Source organism: Ichthyophthirius multifiliis (assembly GCF_000220395.1).
Source record: "Ichthyophthirius multifiliis unplaced genomic scaffold scaff_1120509251026, whole genome shotgun sequence".
Lineage (NCBI taxonomy): Eukaryota > Ciliophora > Oligohymenophorea > Hymenostomatida > Ichthyophthirius > Ichthyophthirius multifiliis.
The window spans coordinates 2,632-20,034 of NW_004086272.1; the positions used below are offsets into that span (position 1 = coordinate 2,632).

General features: G+C 17.4%; 3 protein-coding genes across 3 annotated transcripts, besides 23 other annotated features; 2 read left to right on the forward strand and 1 right to left on the reverse strand. All coding sequences in view use genetic code 6, as the record gives it.

Annotated features, from left to right (window-relative positions):
- Nucleotides 1-944: 944 nt before the first annotated feature.
- Nucleotides 945-2,902, forward strand: IMG5_131180 (leishmanolysin family protein, putative; the record flags this gene model as incomplete). Its single annotated transcript, XM_004032006.1, has 2 exons — nucleotides 945-1,093; nucleotides 1,200-2,902. Coding segments are annotated over 2 exons (1,761 nt in total), but the record flags the coding sequence as incomplete, so codon positions are not given.
- Nucleotides 1,097-1,172: a microsatellite.
- A 127-nt stretch (nucleotides 2,903-3,029) lies between the features above and the next one.
- Nucleotides 3,030-3,079: a microsatellite.
- A 12-nt stretch (nucleotides 3,080-3,091) lies between these two features.
- Nucleotides 3,092-3,190: a microsatellite.
- Nucleotides 3,177-3,225: a microsatellite.
- Nucleotides 3,226-5,074: 1,849 nt separating this feature from the next.
- Nucleotides 5,075-5,138: a microsatellite.
- Nucleotides 5,139-6,320: 1,182 nt separating this feature from the next.
- On the reverse strand, nucleotides 6,321-7,847 carry IMG5_131190 (hypothetical protein; the record flags this gene model as incomplete). Its single annotated transcript, XM_004032007.1, has 4 exons — nucleotides 6,321-6,479; nucleotides 6,521-6,688; nucleotides 6,734-7,104; nucleotides 7,235-7,847. The coding sequence occupies 4 exons, from the start codon at nucleotides 7,845-7,847 to the stop codon at nucleotides 6,321-6,323; spliced, it is 1,311 nt and encodes a 436-aa protein (XP_004032055.1).
- Nucleotides 6,846-6,875: a microsatellite.
- A 233-nt stretch (nucleotides 7,848-8,080) lies between the features above and the next one.
- Nucleotides 8,081-8,135: a microsatellite.
- A 3-nt stretch (nucleotides 8,136-8,138) lies between these two features.
- Nucleotides 8,139-8,185: a microsatellite.
- Nucleotides 8,186-8,310: 125 nt separating this feature from the next.
- Nucleotides 8,311-8,351: a microsatellite.
- Nucleotides 8,352-10,007: 1,656 nt separating this feature from the next.
- Nucleotides 10,008-10,066: a microsatellite.
- Nucleotides 10,067-11,060: 994 nt separating this feature from the next.
- Nucleotides 11,061-11,103: a microsatellite.
- Nucleotides 11,067-11,135: a microsatellite.
- Nucleotides 11,069-11,126: a microsatellite.
- A 13-nt stretch (nucleotides 11,136-11,148) lies between the features above and the next one.
- Nucleotides 11,149-11,479: a microsatellite.
- Nucleotides 11,480-11,966: 487 nt separating this feature from the next.
- IMG5_131200 (leishmanolysin family protein, putative) lies at nucleotides 11,967-14,891 on the forward strand (the record flags this gene model as incomplete). Its single annotated transcript, XM_004032008.1, has 3 exons — nucleotides 11,967-12,392; nucleotides 12,441-13,439; nucleotides 13,605-14,891. Coding segments are annotated over 3 exons (2,712 nt in total), but the record flags the coding sequence as incomplete, so codon positions are not given.
- A 402-nt stretch (nucleotides 14,892-15,293) lies between these two features.
- Nucleotides 15,294-15,338: a microsatellite.
- Nucleotides 15,339-15,560: 222 nt separating this feature from the next.
- Nucleotides 15,561-15,606: a microsatellite.
- Nucleotides 15,573-15,613: a microsatellite.
- Nucleotides 15,614-15,775: 162 nt separating this feature from the next.
- Nucleotides 15,776-15,808: a microsatellite.
- A 430-nt stretch (nucleotides 15,809-16,238) lies between these two features.
- Nucleotides 16,239-16,379: a microsatellite.
- Nucleotides 16,266-16,379: a microsatellite.
- Nucleotides 16,275-16,385: a microsatellite.
- Nucleotides 16,300-16,404: a microsatellite.
- Nucleotides 16,302-16,378: a microsatellite.
- Nucleotides 16,405-17,403: the final 999 nt, after the last annotated feature.

Sequence of the window (17,403 nt, forward strand, 5' to 3'; positions counted from 1 at the left end):
TTTTTTATTATTTATAACCATACAATTTTTTTTTTTATATTTATTATAAATCTTAATTTATCAAAAAAAAAGCATCTAATGAATTAAAATAAAAAAATTCCCCAATAAAGATAAATATCTTTAAAAATATTTTCATATATATTATGAAATTATAGAAAATAAATATAATATAAATACAAATTATATTATGAGTAATTATTATAATAATTAATCTTAAAAATAAAATAAAAATGCTTAGAATACTGATTTTAATAAGTATCTTAATATTTGGTAAATTTATCCATTCTCACAATAAATATAGTCATGATAGTAAAGAAATGCAAGATTAATATGAGAAAATTCACGAAACTTAGAAAAAAATGGAAAAATCAAACTATGACTAACGTATTCTTTAAACAGATACCGAATCTAAACCTATAAGAATAACTATGGATTACTCCATGTTGAATAATTAAGATGTAACCGAATAATAAAGAAGCTACTTAATAAATCTTATGGAAATATCCTAACTTTATTTCTAAAAACTACTGAAAGTATAACCTTTAAAAGAAAATAATGTTTTTCCTTCGATGTATAATGGTAAATGTATTAAATATGACGTTCCTTCCTAACATTTTTCAGTCGGAATTCCTAATTCTGATTTACATATATATGTCATTTATTAAAATTAACCAAATGATTAATAAACTGTAATTGCTAATTATTGTGCTCTTGCTTAATAAGGAATCATTAGACCTATTTTCGGATACATTAGTTATAACTTATCAAATATAAGTGGAGAAACAACAGATTTCTAGAAAAATTTGAAAGAAACTTATCGTGAAATTTTAAATATACTTGGTGTCTCAAAACTCGGTATGTACAATTGGATAGATCCTTAAACTAGAGAAAAATATGGTAAAGAAAACCTTTCTAAAATTTTAAGGAAAAAAAAAATCGAAAAGGAAAAATAACAAGAACAAGAGCAAGTACAAGAACAAGAAAAAAAAAAAAAGAAGAAACAATAGAAATTTTAACTTCCAAAAACATAGTAGAATTTACAAGAAAATATTATAATTGTGCTACAGCTGAAGGAATGAAAATTTAAAATGAAGTAATATATATATATATATATATATATATATATATATATATATATATATATATATATATTATATATATATTATATATATTTATTAAAAAAATATTATATAAATTAGTAATTTTAAAAACAATTCGATTTTCGTTGGGACTTAAGTATTCTTTATAATGAAATTATGAATAAAAATAAAGTATAGACTGACAGTGTTTTTTCTATATTTACAATTGCTGCTTTGAAAGACACAGGCTTTTATGCTGAAGTAAATGAGAATATGGCTGAGAAAATATTCTGGGGTAAAGGAAAAGGTTGCGATTTCTTAGAAAACACTTGCTAAAGTAAAATTTAATACGATGAATATCCTCAATTAGTTGATAAAGAGTAATGTTCATTTGATTATGAAAGAATTGGTATTCCTATATTCTAAGAAATAAACAAATGTAATATTGTATTAGGCTTTTATAATGATAGATTGTGCACAAATCCGAATATTGTAAGTGATTAAGATGTAAGAGAAAAAGAATAGGATAAATTATCTAATTATTCAACTCAAAGTAAATGCTTCAAATCTACAGCTACAAAGTCCTCATCTACGAATTAGTATCCAGATGTATCCAGATGCCATTAATTCTAATGTTCCTCAGATGCATCTCAAATAACTGTTATTTTCCCCGAGATTGATTTATAAGTTTTATGTGGAAAAGGGGAATAAAATATATAAAAGGATATCGATCCAAGTGGCCTAAAAGCTTAAGGTAAATTAACATGTCCTTAAGATTATGAAAGATTTTGTAATTATGCACCTATATGTCCAAATTTTTGTTCCTAAAAAGGAGTTTGTGTAAACGGTCAATGCATCTGCTAAGACGGATTTGGAGGAGTTGATTGTTCCATAGAATGCTCCGGAGTAGTCGATAATAATACTTGTTTAGAAGGATAATGTCCTTAAGGTAAATTCTTAAACCCAGATAATACTTGTAAATCAGATTGTCCTTCAGGTTCATTCGGAAAGGCTGGAATATGTAAACCATGTAATAGAAATTGTTCTAGATGTAAAGGACCATCAGCTAATGAGTGCACTTAATGCTAATTTATGACATTATTGTAAAAAAACTAGTGTGTCAATAAATGTGATGAAAAACAAGGATATTTTCCTAATTATGATTCGGGTATTTGCGAATATCTTATGTCAAATATTTGTGAAGGAAATTGCTAAATTTGTTAAAAAAGTAATTAAAATATGTGCATTATTTGCAAAAGAGGCTTTTATTATAATGACGATAATAAGTAGTGCTTAAGTGAATGTCCTAATGGATTTTTCGAAAACTAAAAAACTTAGAATTGTGAGAAGCTTTCATAAGGATGTATTTAATAAAACAATCCTAATACATGTTCTCAATGCGATACTACTAATGGATTTAGAATGACTTTAGATAAGAAATGCACTTTATGTTAGTCACCTTGCTCCTAATGTGATCCTAATAATTTATCTTTATGTTTCGCTTGTGATGATGATGGTTATTATTTTGATAATGAAAATAAAACATGTAAAGAAAATTCTTCAGGAGAATCTGAAATAAAATGCCCTGATGGATGTAAGAAATGTTCTTAATCTGGAGAATGCTTGTCTTCTAGATTTTTACTTTAGGCTTAAGCTGATAATTAATAAACAAATAGTTACTAAGGACTCGTTATTTTTATTGTTAATTATGTTTTTTTTGGATTATTATTGTGATAATTTTGAAAAAAAGCAAGAAAAAGTATATTTTAGTATATATATATTTAATTATACAATAGAATATTTTTATTTTTTTAAAAAAAACCATATATTACCTTTATATATCATTTAATATTTATTTTTACAAAATATTGATTTTTAATTTTTTATAAATTGAATTTAATAATAAATATAAGTTGAGATTATTATTCTATTTAAAACTAAATATTTTATAATAAAAATATGAATTGTAAATTAAAATTATAGAATTTTTAAATAAAATTTATATCAAGAAAATTTAATATAAACTATAATTTTTTTTTATATAAAAATATATTATCAAATTAATAATAAATATATAATTTTTTTTAAATTATAAAAATTTATTATTTAATTTTTTTTTTTTAAATATATTTTTATTTAATTTATTATTTTATATTTTTAATATATGTTTATTTATATAATATTAAATCTAGATTTATTCTATTTATTAATTTTTCTTTTATTATAATTAGAAATCAAATATTTATTGACTTTTTTGAATTTTGAATTTTTAGATTTTATTTTACAAAGTTTTTTTTTTAATTTTTTAAATAAAAATTTAACTTAAAAAAATTTCGAACTTATTATTATTAATTTAAAAGAAAAAATTTATTATTTTAATTTTTTTTTATTTTTATCATTAAAAAAAATTCAATTAATTTATTCTATATTTTAATATCTTTATAATTTATTCATATTTTACTTTTTCTAAAACAATTTAAAGTAATTATTTATTTTATCTATTTTACTAAAAATTATATTTTAATATTTTTTATAATTATTTTCCAAAAAAAATATATATATTTAAAACATTTTTACTTTTTTGTTGAATTTAATAATTTTAATACTTAAAATCTAATTTTATAATATAATTTGTAATTTGTTTTGTGGTATATAGAATTTTTTATTTCTTATTTTCTAATTAACTTTTGTTGTTATATTTATTTTCATTTATATTAATTTTATTAATTTTTAAATGAATTAGAATATTATTAAAGGAAAAATTAGTATTATAATAGATATTCCACATGTGATACAAATGGAATGTGTATAATATGTTAGCTGAATCATTATTAAGATCATATTTATATTAAAAGTTAAAAATATAAAATATATTTTAAATACATTAGTCAATCCCTATAATATGATTCAATTTAATACACTTAATAGATATTTTTAAGATGAGTCTTTAAAATAATGCAAAATAATCTCTACTTATAAATTTTTAGGCTTAAGGCAATAATTAATAATAAAATAGTTATTTAGGAATTTTGGTAAATTATATATTTAATTTTTTGTTGTTGCTTTTATCTATCTATTTTTTTATTTTTTTTTAATTTAACATATCTGAAATTAAAAATATATAAGTTCTTTCTTTATTTTATTTAGATTTGAGGCTTTTATAAAATTATAGTATTAAATTAATTATTATTTAAAGTATTTTATTAAAAAATAAATTTTATTGACTAATTTTAATATTTATTATATTAGTGGAATATTATAGAATATTATAATTAATTATATTTTATACGTTGGTAAAACACATGTAAACCTAAAGCAAACATTTATTCATTTATCTGGATCGTTTTTGTGTTTTTCTTAAAATGCATTTTAGCTAAATATTCTTATTTATATTATAAATTATAATATTTTCTTTTTATTTATTATTTTATATAAGTATATTTATAAATTCAAATTATTTATTAAAATTTATGTATAAATAATAATTACCAATATATTTTAATTAAAAGATTAAATATATTTATAATACATCATTATTAATTTTTACAATATTTTTATTATTATTATCAAGCTAATCTATATAAATTATATGTTATCTGCTGTATTAAATTCATTAATTGTAAAAGATTTAGTAAAATTATCTGTACTAAATGTCATACTGGTTATTTATATTATGATTTAGCGAAATAACGTTAATAAATTATCGATAATGAATACCCTATAGGATATAAAGTATTTTCAGTATCTGGTAAATATTTAAATAGTTATTAATGAATCTTTAAATTTTTGTTTGTTTGTTTGCCTAATCTACTGATTGTTTACAAAAATAGCAAATTAAAAGATTATTATTATATTATTATGTTTATATATAATATATTTTTTTTATTATAGCTTTTATATAAATTTAATTAATTAATATTTATTTTTTACTAATTTATATGTATTTATTAGTTTTTAATTATTAGTTTTTTAAATATAAATTTCAATATAAAGAGATATTTTAATATAATTATAATTTTTTTAATAATAAATTAATAAATATTTTATTTATTTATAAATCATAATAAATATTAAATCAAAAATATATATTTTGAAAATTATTAATACAAATTCATTTAATATTTTTAATTATTAAAATTTATATATATGTGTCTAATTTTTTTTTAATTCTTTTATTTTTAGATAAATATTATAAATAGTTTTTTATCTTTATTTTAAATAAACTTTAATGTTATTTATAATATTTTAATTATTTGTTAAATTTAAAAAAATATATTACTCAAAATATTTTATAAAATACTTTTAGGCTTTTTTTTATGGTAAATAGATTGCTTTATTCTTATTTTTTAATCGAATTTTACTATTTATAAATTTTATTTATTTAAAAGCAAGTTACAATATGATAGCCTTAAAAATTGCTATTATTTTAAAGGCCAAAATTTCCAATATTTTTATATATATTATAAAAACTATTTTTTTATTTTATAAATATTTATAATTAAAATTTTATAAAATATATTTAACAAGTTTATAAATTATATTATTATTTAAATTAAAACAATAAATTATTTTAAAAATAAAACTATATTCACAAAAAAATAAGAATTAATTAAAATAAAATAAAAATTTTATATATAAATATTTTTATTTTATTTATAAAACAAACAAACAAAATGATTCATTTTTTAGATTTTCTATGTCCAGAAATTGATATAATCTATTTTTTCGATAATTAAACGTTATGTAATTCTTCAGGTTCAAGTAATTACATTTTTTCTTAATATTCCTATATAGAAATTTTTCCTTATTTTAATTTTTTTACTAGTCTTAATTCTTCATCATAATCGTCTTATTCTACTTCTAAATTCGCCCTTTTTTATTTTCTTCTGACTTATCTTTAATTTTTCTCTTTTTATTTCTTTTCTAATTTTTCTTGTTCCTTTTAAATTCTCTTTTCTTTTTCAATTCTTTCTATTTATCTTTTTTCTACTTTTTATTTAAATTGATTTTCTTAATTTTTATCTTAAAATTTTAATTCTTCCAAATCAATTTCATTATTTTATTTGAAATTCTCGATTTTTTTCCCTAATATTTCTTTTATTCTTGGTAATCTTAATAAAAAAAAAGACCTTGCAACCCAACCAATATCCAAATTTTTATATTAAAATATATATTTAAGCTTTTTATTTTTTTTGTTAAATATATATATAAATAAAAAATATATTATATAAAATATCTACATCATATATGTTCTTTATATGATCTTATATATGAAATAAAAGCTTTTTTGCTTTTTTCAATAAAATCTCTATCTTAAATCATTGTTTAAATAAACTACTTTTCATATTTAAGAGGATCTACATCAATTTATTAGTCATTATTATATTAATTAATTTCCACCTTTTTTTAAAAAAATAAAATAATTAAATATAATATTTTACTTATTTTAATTTTAAAAAATTTATGAAAGTTTCTTCGTGTTATTCAATTAAAATAATTGCCTAAATTAATTATTTTATCAAATATTTTTTTTTATGAAAATATATTACTTTTCCAGTATTTCCTTTTCTAGCAGTTCTTCCTATTCTATGTATAAAATAATTAGGATCCTAAGATATAAAATTAAATTTTTTTTAAATAAAAAAAAAAAAAACTTAAGGAGGATCAACTTATAAAATATATCCCACATTTTCAAAATCTATACCTCTAGCAACGACATCAGTACAAAATAAAATTCCTATTTTGGCTTTTGTAAAATTCTAAATAATTTTATTTCTTTTATTTTATTTCATTTATCCATGGATTGCACTTATAGACATTTTTTTAGTAATAGAAAATTAACAAAAAATTTTTTAATAAAAATCTACACTAGCGCAAGTATTTAAAAAAACAATAATTTTTTCATTTTAAAATAAACTTAAAAAACTAACTAAAAATCCTATTTTTTCAAATCTATTTTAAACTAAAAAATATTCATTTTTTAATGTATTTGGTATAATATAATTCTAATTATCAGCAGATTCTCCTCCAGGCTTTGTATATATATATGAAAACAAAAAAATATTTAATAATATATATAAAAAAAAATACTTTAATAGAAATCTTAACAGGATTTCTCATTCCAACTTTAATTAAATCTATTAATTTTGTAGAACTTAGTGTAGCTGAAAAAAGTCCTGTTCTTCTTTATTTTGGTAAGTTTTATAAAATAAATTAAATATCTTCATAATAGTCATTGTCCATTAATCTATCAGCTTCGTCCATTATTAAAATTTCTAAATTTTTTATAATTAAAAATTCGCAGTTTAAATTAATTAATTCTTTTAATTTTCCTGGAGATGCTATTAATATATTACATCCAGTTTTTTCTAAATTTTAAACGTCTATTTACGTATTATGTCCTCCTATACATAATTAAAGTGAATACTTAGGAACATTTTATATTTTATCTAATAATTTTTAACAAATTTCGTGAATTTATATGGCTAATTCACGTGTAGGTGCCATTATAAGGCCATATAAGTTGTATTTTTTGGGTTTTATAACGTTTTTAATTAATATATGTAATAATGGAAGCAAAAAAGCTAATGTTTTACCACTCCCTGTTTGTGCTTCAACAGCTACATCATAATTTTAGATAAATAAAGGAATAGAAGCTTTTTATACAGGCATAATTGTGTGAAAATCAAAAGATTAAATTATTGAATAAACTATTTCTGGATGTAAATTTGGAGTTAATTGATTCCATTTTAAATTCAATTAAGCCATTTTATTAATATAAAATTTTTAAATATTATTTTAGTTTTAGACAATAATATAAAATATAATATATAATATATATAATTATTTTTTTTGAAAATAATATATTATAAATATTATAATAAAAATTATTAGATCTTTATTTTTATAAATTATTAAAAAACATTAAATGATTCTTAAATAATTGATAAAAAAAAATATATAATAAATAAAAAATTATTTTATATCAAAAATTAAAAACAAAAAAATATATAATATAGATTATAAATAAAAAACATATAAAATAATATATAAATATAATTAATTTAATTTAATTTAATTTAATTTAATTTAATTTAATTTAATTTTTATGAAGTTTTTATATTATATAAAAAAAAATATAATCATTATTTAATTTCATTAAAATTAAAATATTTATTTGTATATTTTTTTTTTTTAATGTATTAAATATTATTTATTATATATTATAATTATATAAGATTATTAAATATAAAATTATTAATATAAATTATTTCATTTTCTTTATAATATACATTTAAAAAATATTATTTTTCGTAATAATATTTTATATAATATATACATTTTATTTAAGATTATATTTTATCAATCTCTAAATCTTATCGAGAACCTTTTTTTTAATCTTTATTTTTATATAATTTTATCTTACTAATTTATTCTTAATGACAACTATAACAATTTATACAATGATCCAATAATATTTAAAATATACTGAATTAAGTTTATTATGTCATTTCATTTATTTTGGAAACATCTTCTTTTGTTTTTATGTTTGAAATACATATTTAAAAGATAAATCATAAATAGTTTTTAATAATTATAAAACAAACTTCTTAATTAATTTAAAAATTTATTTAATGAAAAAAAAAATATAAAAAAGAATAAAGAGAGAAATTAAAAAGTGTATATAAATATTATTAACCTATATCAATAATTAAAATATAATCTAATATTAAAATTAAACCTAAATTTTATATTTAATATTTAAAATAATTATAAAAAATATTAAGTATTAAAAGATATGTTTTTGAAATTATTAAAAATAATGAATTTTCAATATAAAAATATTAAATTTAATTTTTATTCTTAATAAAAAAAGATATATTATTTTATAATAATTTATTATATAAATAAAAAAAAAATATAATTATTATTAATTTAAAGTATTTTACTAAAAAATTATATATATTAATTATTAATTTATTTCATATATGTTTTTAACTTAAATGAATATAAAATAATCCAACCTATTTAGTAAAAAAGTTAATTTAATAAAAAAAATTATTCATTCAATAAAATTGAAAATTCTAAAATAAATATTTTTAAATTTATAAAATAAAAATGAATATAATTTGTTTAAAAAATAAACTAAAATAAATTATAAAAAAACTTAAAAATAATTTATATATATTAAAATATATATATTCTTTTTAATTATCACAATACTAATCCTATATATTATTTAGCAAATAACAAATGTATAGACTATTTAATAATAATTATATAATTAATCATTATCTTTAACCTAATGTAAAAAATCTAGAAGTTGAGATTTATTTGTATTATTTTGTAGATTCATTTATTAAATATCAAGTATTTTTATTTTTTTAAATACTTTCACTTATCCAGAATTTCATTTCATATTTTTCTATTTTCTAAAATATTTCTATTTATACAATACATAGATAAATTAAATAAAATAAATGAAAATATTTTTTCCAAATTCTAAAAAAAAAATATAAGGAATTTAAATCTATATTTATTTCGTTAAGAAATATAGATATAAAGATTTTTGAATTGTGTTTTATATTTTTTTATTACTATTTAAACCTTAATAGTATTTTTTTTCAAATTCAATTTTACATTTTATTTAAAGAATCTTAATTAATCAATAAATCTAAAATAATGGAAAATCAATTTTTTTTTAAAAAAAATATTAAATAAAATATTTAATTTAGATATTAGTATTAATTGAATAAACATATATACTTTCATTATTTTTTAGAAATTAAATTAAGTAAATGTTATTTATTTATATTAAATAGCTTGATTTTAAAAGATAATATTCACATTAATTAATATAATAATTACTAATATATTAAAATTAAAACAAACAATAATAAAAGATTTGGTAATATATATTAATTTAATTATATATATATATATATATATATATATATATATATATATATATATATAAATATATATATGATGAATGTTTTTTTTTTTAAAAAAAAAAATGTAAAAAGAATAAAAAAAATATAGAATAAACGAAACTAAAAAATGATATTATAAATTAGAATTAAATTTAAAAGTTCATGCTAATTATTATGAATAATTATAAATTACAAAAAAATAAAATAAGTTAAAAAATAATTATTAAAAAAAAAACAAAAATGTAAAGTTAAAAATAAAAAATATTTTATGTTTTTAATCATCCGAAATATAGATTTTATCATTTTATGAAGAAATAAAACAAATAAAATCTATTTTTTTTTTTTTAATTTAATAAAATATTTTCTTTTAAATATATATTAATTTTTTATTTATTAGAATACATATTTAAATTTTATTTTTATTGAATTTATTTCAATGGTTTTTATATTATTTTAAATTAGTCAACTAATTATTATTTAAATTAAAATATGTCAATAAAAATTTAATAAAAAATGTATAAACTAATTATAAAACAAGCGTAAATAAAAAAATTATATATAACTATATTAAATCAAATTATTATATTTATAAGTATGAAAAATTTATAATATTAAATAAAATAATTTTGAATTTCTCTTAATTAATATTAATTAATTTTATATTAAATAATTATTTTTTTTAAACTTTAATTAATATAAAAATATTAAATATTTATTATATTATATTAATATAAATAAAAATATGAATATAATTATTTATACTTTATAATAATTTTTAAATTTTAACTAAAAAGAAATATATTTATTTTTTTAATATAAAATAAAATACGATTATTAATTTTTAGAAATCTTTATAATTTAAAAATAAAAAAATAATAATATAAATATAAAATGTTTAAAAAGTATATTTTTTAAAAATATATATAAAATTATTTTAAAAATTAATATATATTTTTTATTTTCTAAAAAAACAAAAATATAAGAAAAAACAATTTTTTTTGTTTTATAAAAAAATTAACCTATATTAAACACTGATCAAATAAAATAATATTTATATTATAATATTTTTATTTATTATTTTAATTTATTATAAATTTTATTATTATTATAATTTTACATTTATATTGATTTAATATATATATATTATAAAAAAATGAATAACATAATATTTTATATTTATTTAGAATCAATAAAAAGATAATTTAATTTTTTTCATTATTATCAATTTATATAAAAAAAACGTCAAACGAAATAAAAATCTTTTTAAAATTAAAAAATATGATTTTAATCATTACATATATTTGTTAAAAAAAATGATTAAAATAATATGCATTTTTATTTAGAACTAAGAAAAAGTTAATTTAATTTTATCATAAATCTTAATTTATTAAAAAAAACTTCAAACGAAATAAAAATTTTCAATATGAAAAAATAAAATTTAAATTATTACATATATAGTTAAAAAAAAGCATAATAAAGCAAAAAAATAATGAAATAAAAAAAAAATCTAAATATAATATAAAGAAATTATAATATATATAATTAAAAAAATTAAAAAAAAATAATGTTTAAAAAATTAATTTTAATAATTATCTTGATATTATGTATATTGAACCATACCTACTGTAAATGTGGTCATGACAGTAAAGAAATGCAATATCACTATTAGAAAATGCATGAAATTTACGTAAAAAGAGTAAAATAAAATCATGGTTAACGTATTCTTTAAGCAGGTTCCGTGCCTTAACCTATAAGAATAACTGCAGATTATTCCAAGCTTAATTAAGGAAATATAACCAAATAATAAAAAAAATATATAAAAAATCTTATTGAAACATGCAAGCTTTATTTCTAAAAACTTTTGAAAGTATATCCATTAATAGGAAATAACATTTTTCCTTCGGCGTATAATGGAAAATGTATTGATATAAAAGTTAATCAAAATGATAAAAAAATGGGAGTTCCTAATTCCGATTTACATTTATATATCATTTATAGTGATAGCAATAGTTAGGTAATTGCAGATGCTGGTTGTTGTGCTGTTGCTGAAGTAGGAGATCCTAGACCTATTTTTGGAAGAGTTAATTTTTACTTAACAAATATGAATAAATCTATTGGTAATTCAGAAACTTTTTAGTATGACTTGAAAACTACTATTCATGAATTTTTACATATACTTGGTTTTGCAGGAGAAATTATGCGCTTTTGGATAGATCCTGATACTGGAGACTTTTATGGAGATAACTTTGAAAACAAGTTATTAAAAAAGAAATTATACAGAGGAAAATAAGTCAATATTTTAACTTCCAAAAATGTGTTAGAAGTTACTAGAAAATATTATAATTGTCCTACAGCTGAAGGAATGTAACTTGAAAATGATGTAAAATAAATATATTTAAATATTTAAAAAAATTAATTTATGAATTAGGATAATGTACGTTTAAATACTTCTCATTGGGAAAGAACTGTTATTTATAATGAAATAATGACTGGAACTTAATTATATACTTAAACTGCTTTTTCAATATTTACAATTGCTCTTTTGAAAGACACAGGCTTTTACCCTGAAGTAAATGAGAATATGACCAATAATATATTCTGGGGAAAAGGAAAAGGTTGTGATTTTTTGGTAAACGCTTGCTAAAGTACAATTGAATACCCTGAATATCCTAAAATATATGATAAAGAGTAATGTATGTTTGAATATGAAGGAATCGGAGTCGGCGTAGCTGAAGTATATGCAGACAAATGTCCTATAATATACTTTTACCAAAATAGATTGTGCACAAATACTAATAGTGTAAGTAAGGAAGATGATAAAAATCAAGAATAGGATAAATTATCTAATTATTCAACTCAAAGTAAATGCTTCTAATCTACAGCTACATAGTCCTCCTCTAAAATTTAATATAAAAGTGAATACAGATGTCACTAATACAAATGTTCCTCCGATGCTTCTGAAATATCTGTTATTTTCCCCGATATTGATTTAAAAGTTTTATGTGGAAAAGGAGAATAAAATATATAAAAGGATATCGATCCAAGTGGCTAAAAAGCTAGAGGTAAATTAACATGTCCTTAAGATTATGAAAGATTATGCAATTATACTTCTATATGTCCAAATTTCTGTTCATTAAGAGGAGTTTGTGTTAACGGTCAATGTATCTGCAAAGCCGGATTCGGAGGAGTTGATTGTTCTATAAATTGCTCGGGAGTAGTTGATAATGAAACCTGTATACAAGGCACATGTCCATAAGGCAAATATTTAAACCCAGATAATACTTGCAAATCAGATTGTCCTTTAGGCTCATTCGGAAGGGCTGACAAATGTGAACCTTGTGATAGCAGTTGTTCTAGATGCACAGGACCATCAGCTACTGAGTGTACTAAATGTTAGTTTATGACATTATTGTAAGGAAATTAATGTGTAAATAAATGTAATGAGGAATAAGGATATTTTCTTAATTAAACTTTAGGTATTTGTGAATATCTTTGGTCCAATACCTGTTAAGGAAATTGCAAAATTTGTTAAAAAAATAATTAACTTTTGTGCGTTACTTGTATAGAAAGTTTTTTTTTTTATAATATGTAGTGTTTAAGTGAATGTCCTTTTGGATTTTATAAAAACTAAGAAACTTAAGCTTGTGAGAAGCTTTCCTTAGGATGTATTTAATAAAATAATCTTAATACATGTTTACAATGTGATACTGCTAATGGATTTAGATTAGGTTTAGATTAAAAATGCACATTGTGTTATTAACTTTGCTCCTTATGTAATCCTAATAGATTAACATAATGTTTTGTTTGTGAGGGAAGTAAATTAGTAAGTATTGATGGTAGTTGTGTAGATGAATGTCCTGAAGCTAGTTATTATTCTGACAGAAGAAAAAAATGCTAAGAATGTTCTATAGGATGTTAAAAATGTAATTATATTGGTTGTAATTAATGTTATGATGGTTATTATGTTTATTATGAAAATAGATATTGCTAAAGATGTGTTTATAAATATCTAAATTGTCAATCCTGTGATTATTACTAATGTAATAAATGTATGGATGGATATTAGTTAAATTCAACTAAAAGAGAGTGCAAAGCGATTTCTTCAGGAGGATCAACAGGTGAAATTACTGAAACATAATGCTCTGAGGGATGTAAGTAATGTTCATAATCTGGAGAATGCTTATATTGTAAAGCTGGATTTTATCAAGATTAAGAAAGTAAATCATGTGTTAAATGCAGAACTAAATTTAAAAATTGTAACAAATGTACCAAAACTAATTGTAATAGATGTGCTACTGGATTTCAATAAGATTAGAATTAAAAATAATGCATATAAAATCCTATTACAAGTGAAAATACAGGAATAGAATGCCCTTAGGAATGTAAGAATTGTTCTTAATTTGGATAATGCATAGAATGTTAAGATGGTTTTTATGATTATTCGGTTGATAATCCAAGTATTAAAAATATAAAATGCCTTAGTTGTACTATTAAATTCAAACATTGTAGTTAATGTACTTCACTTCGTTGCTTAGAATGTCTTCCTGGATATTAATATTATGATTATGAAGATCTATGTATTAGAGTTATTGAGGTGAATAATACTATTGTTTGCAATAAGGGATGCACCTCTTGTAATTATAATGGAATGTGTTTTAAATGCTTAGATAGTTTTTATTAAGACTATATATACATATAATTTTTTAAATATAAAGTATGTTTTGAATGTATTAATAAATTCAGTAATTGTTTAATATGTGATTAAATTTAATGTACTAAATGTAATAATGGATATCACTTAAATGATTCTACTAAATAATGTGAAACGATTCCACCTTCTAGATTTTTAATTTAGACTTAAGATGGTAATTAATAATAGAATATTTATTAATGACTTGTTACTTTTATTATTGGTTATTTTTTATTTATATTAATATTTTGATGATTTTGAAAAAACGCAAATAAATAAAAAGTTTATTGTATATATTTTTTTAAACATATGGAATTGTGTGTTTAAAAAAATTACAGAATAAAATAAAAGATAAAATATTTCAAATAAAAAGTGAAGTATTTATAATTTAAGACATTAAATATTTTTTTTAACTAAAAAGTATTTAATATTATTTTATTTTTATAAACTTACTTATATTTTTAATTTAAAAATAATAATAATTATATAATAAAATAGCATAGATAATTATTATTAATTTATAAGCTAATTTAATATATATTTTGTAAAAAATTAATTATAATAATATATATTTTTTATAAAAAACAATAAATTTTAAAATATATATTTAAATTTATTTTAAAAATAATTTTAAATAGCAAAACTTTAAAATTAATTATAATTTTTTTTTTTATATTTATTACAATTTTTTTTATCTAAATAATAAATAATTTTTTTATTTATAAACAAAAATATTATGTTTTAATAATTATATTGAATACTATTTTTTTAAAAAATATTTATTTTATTTTAATTAAAATTTTATATGAAATTTTTTTCCACATTAGGTTATTTATTAAATATGATATATAGATATAATTAAATTATTTATATTATTTTAAATAATTTTTATTATTTAAAATAAAATTTATATAATAATATTTATTCGGTTTTTAAAATTTTGAATTTTCTTTTTTTTATTTCACGTGTTTATTTTTTAAAATCAAGCTTTAATTAATTTTTTTTGTACTTGAAATTTTCTAAAATTAAATAAAATTTTAAAAATCAAAATAAAATTTTTATGATTCAAATTTATTTTATATATCTTTAATTTTATATACATTAATCAAAATATTTTTTTTATACAAATATTATATATTTTTTATTATTTTGATTTAAATATAAAATATAATACATTTCTATAATTTATATATTATAAGAAATCATACAAATCAGTGTTTTTTTTTGATTATTAAATTTATGTACTTTCCATTTTTATATCATTCTAAACTTTTAGAAATTACAATGATTAGCTACAATTATTTCTTAAATGTTTTTTTATTTTTTATGAAAAAAACAATATTTATATATATATAAATATAAATATATATACACACATATAATATTTTATAAATTTTATGAGAATTTTTTCTATAATCATTAATTTTTTTAAATATATAAAAATCAACCTGAATATAGTTACTACTAATATTTTATTTATGGAGGGTTTCTTGATTTTTTACCTGTAAATCTAAAATAGTAAGTCTTTAAATTATATATTTTATTTAAATTAGTTTTATTTAAAATTATTTTATTTAAATTAGTTTTATTTAAAATTATTTAATTTAATTTAATTTAATTTAATTATTTAATTTAATTTAATTTAATTTAATTTTTAATTTAATATATATTTAATTTTATTTACATTAAGATTTAGATTTAAAAAAAATAAAATAATAATTTTAAAAATCATATCTTTAAATAATATTTAATATTTTTAAAATGTTTTTAATATTAATAAAGATATATTTTTATAAAGAATTATTTAATTATAAATAAAACATGTCAAAAAAACTAATTTTAATTTTTACATTAATATTATGTAAATTGACCGTTTCTCACTGTAAATGTAGTCATTATAGTAAAGAAATGCAAGATCATTATTAAAAAATTTATAAAGATTATGAAAATTCAAATCATGACTAACGCATTCTTTAAACAGGCACCAAGCCTTAACCTATAAGAATAACTACAGATTATTCCATGTTAAATTAAGGAATAACCTAATAATAAAAAGAATACTTAATAAATCTTATGGAAACATCCAAGCTTTATTTCAAAAGACTTTTGAAAGTATATCCGTTAAAAGGAAATAACATTTTTCCTAAGGTATCTATAAGTTGTGCAGATGTATAAATTCCTTAAAATGATAAAATAAAAGGAGTTCCTAATTCAGATTTACATTTATACACAATTTATACTAATGAAAATAGTAATTATATTGCAAATGCCGATTTTTGTGCTGTAGCTAGTCAAGGAATTACTAAACCTATTTTTGGAAGAGTTAAATTTAATTTATTTAATATAGAACAATTTGGTGGAAATCCATCGACTTTTGAAAATGATTTGGAAACAACTGTTCATGAAATTTTACATATACTCGGTTTCTCAGATTCATCTATGCGTTTTTGGATAGATCCTGATACTGGAAAATCTTATGGAGCTAAATTTAAAGATAAATTGTTTAAAACAAAAATTTACAGAGGAAAAAAAACCACTATTTTAGTTTCCAAAAATGTAGTAGAAGTAACTAGAAAATATTATAATTGTCCTACAGCTGAAGGAATGTAACTTGAAAATGAAGTATATATAAGTATATATTTAAATATTAAAAAATATATATAAATTAGGGAGGTTCAGCTTCATTAATTCTCATTGGGAA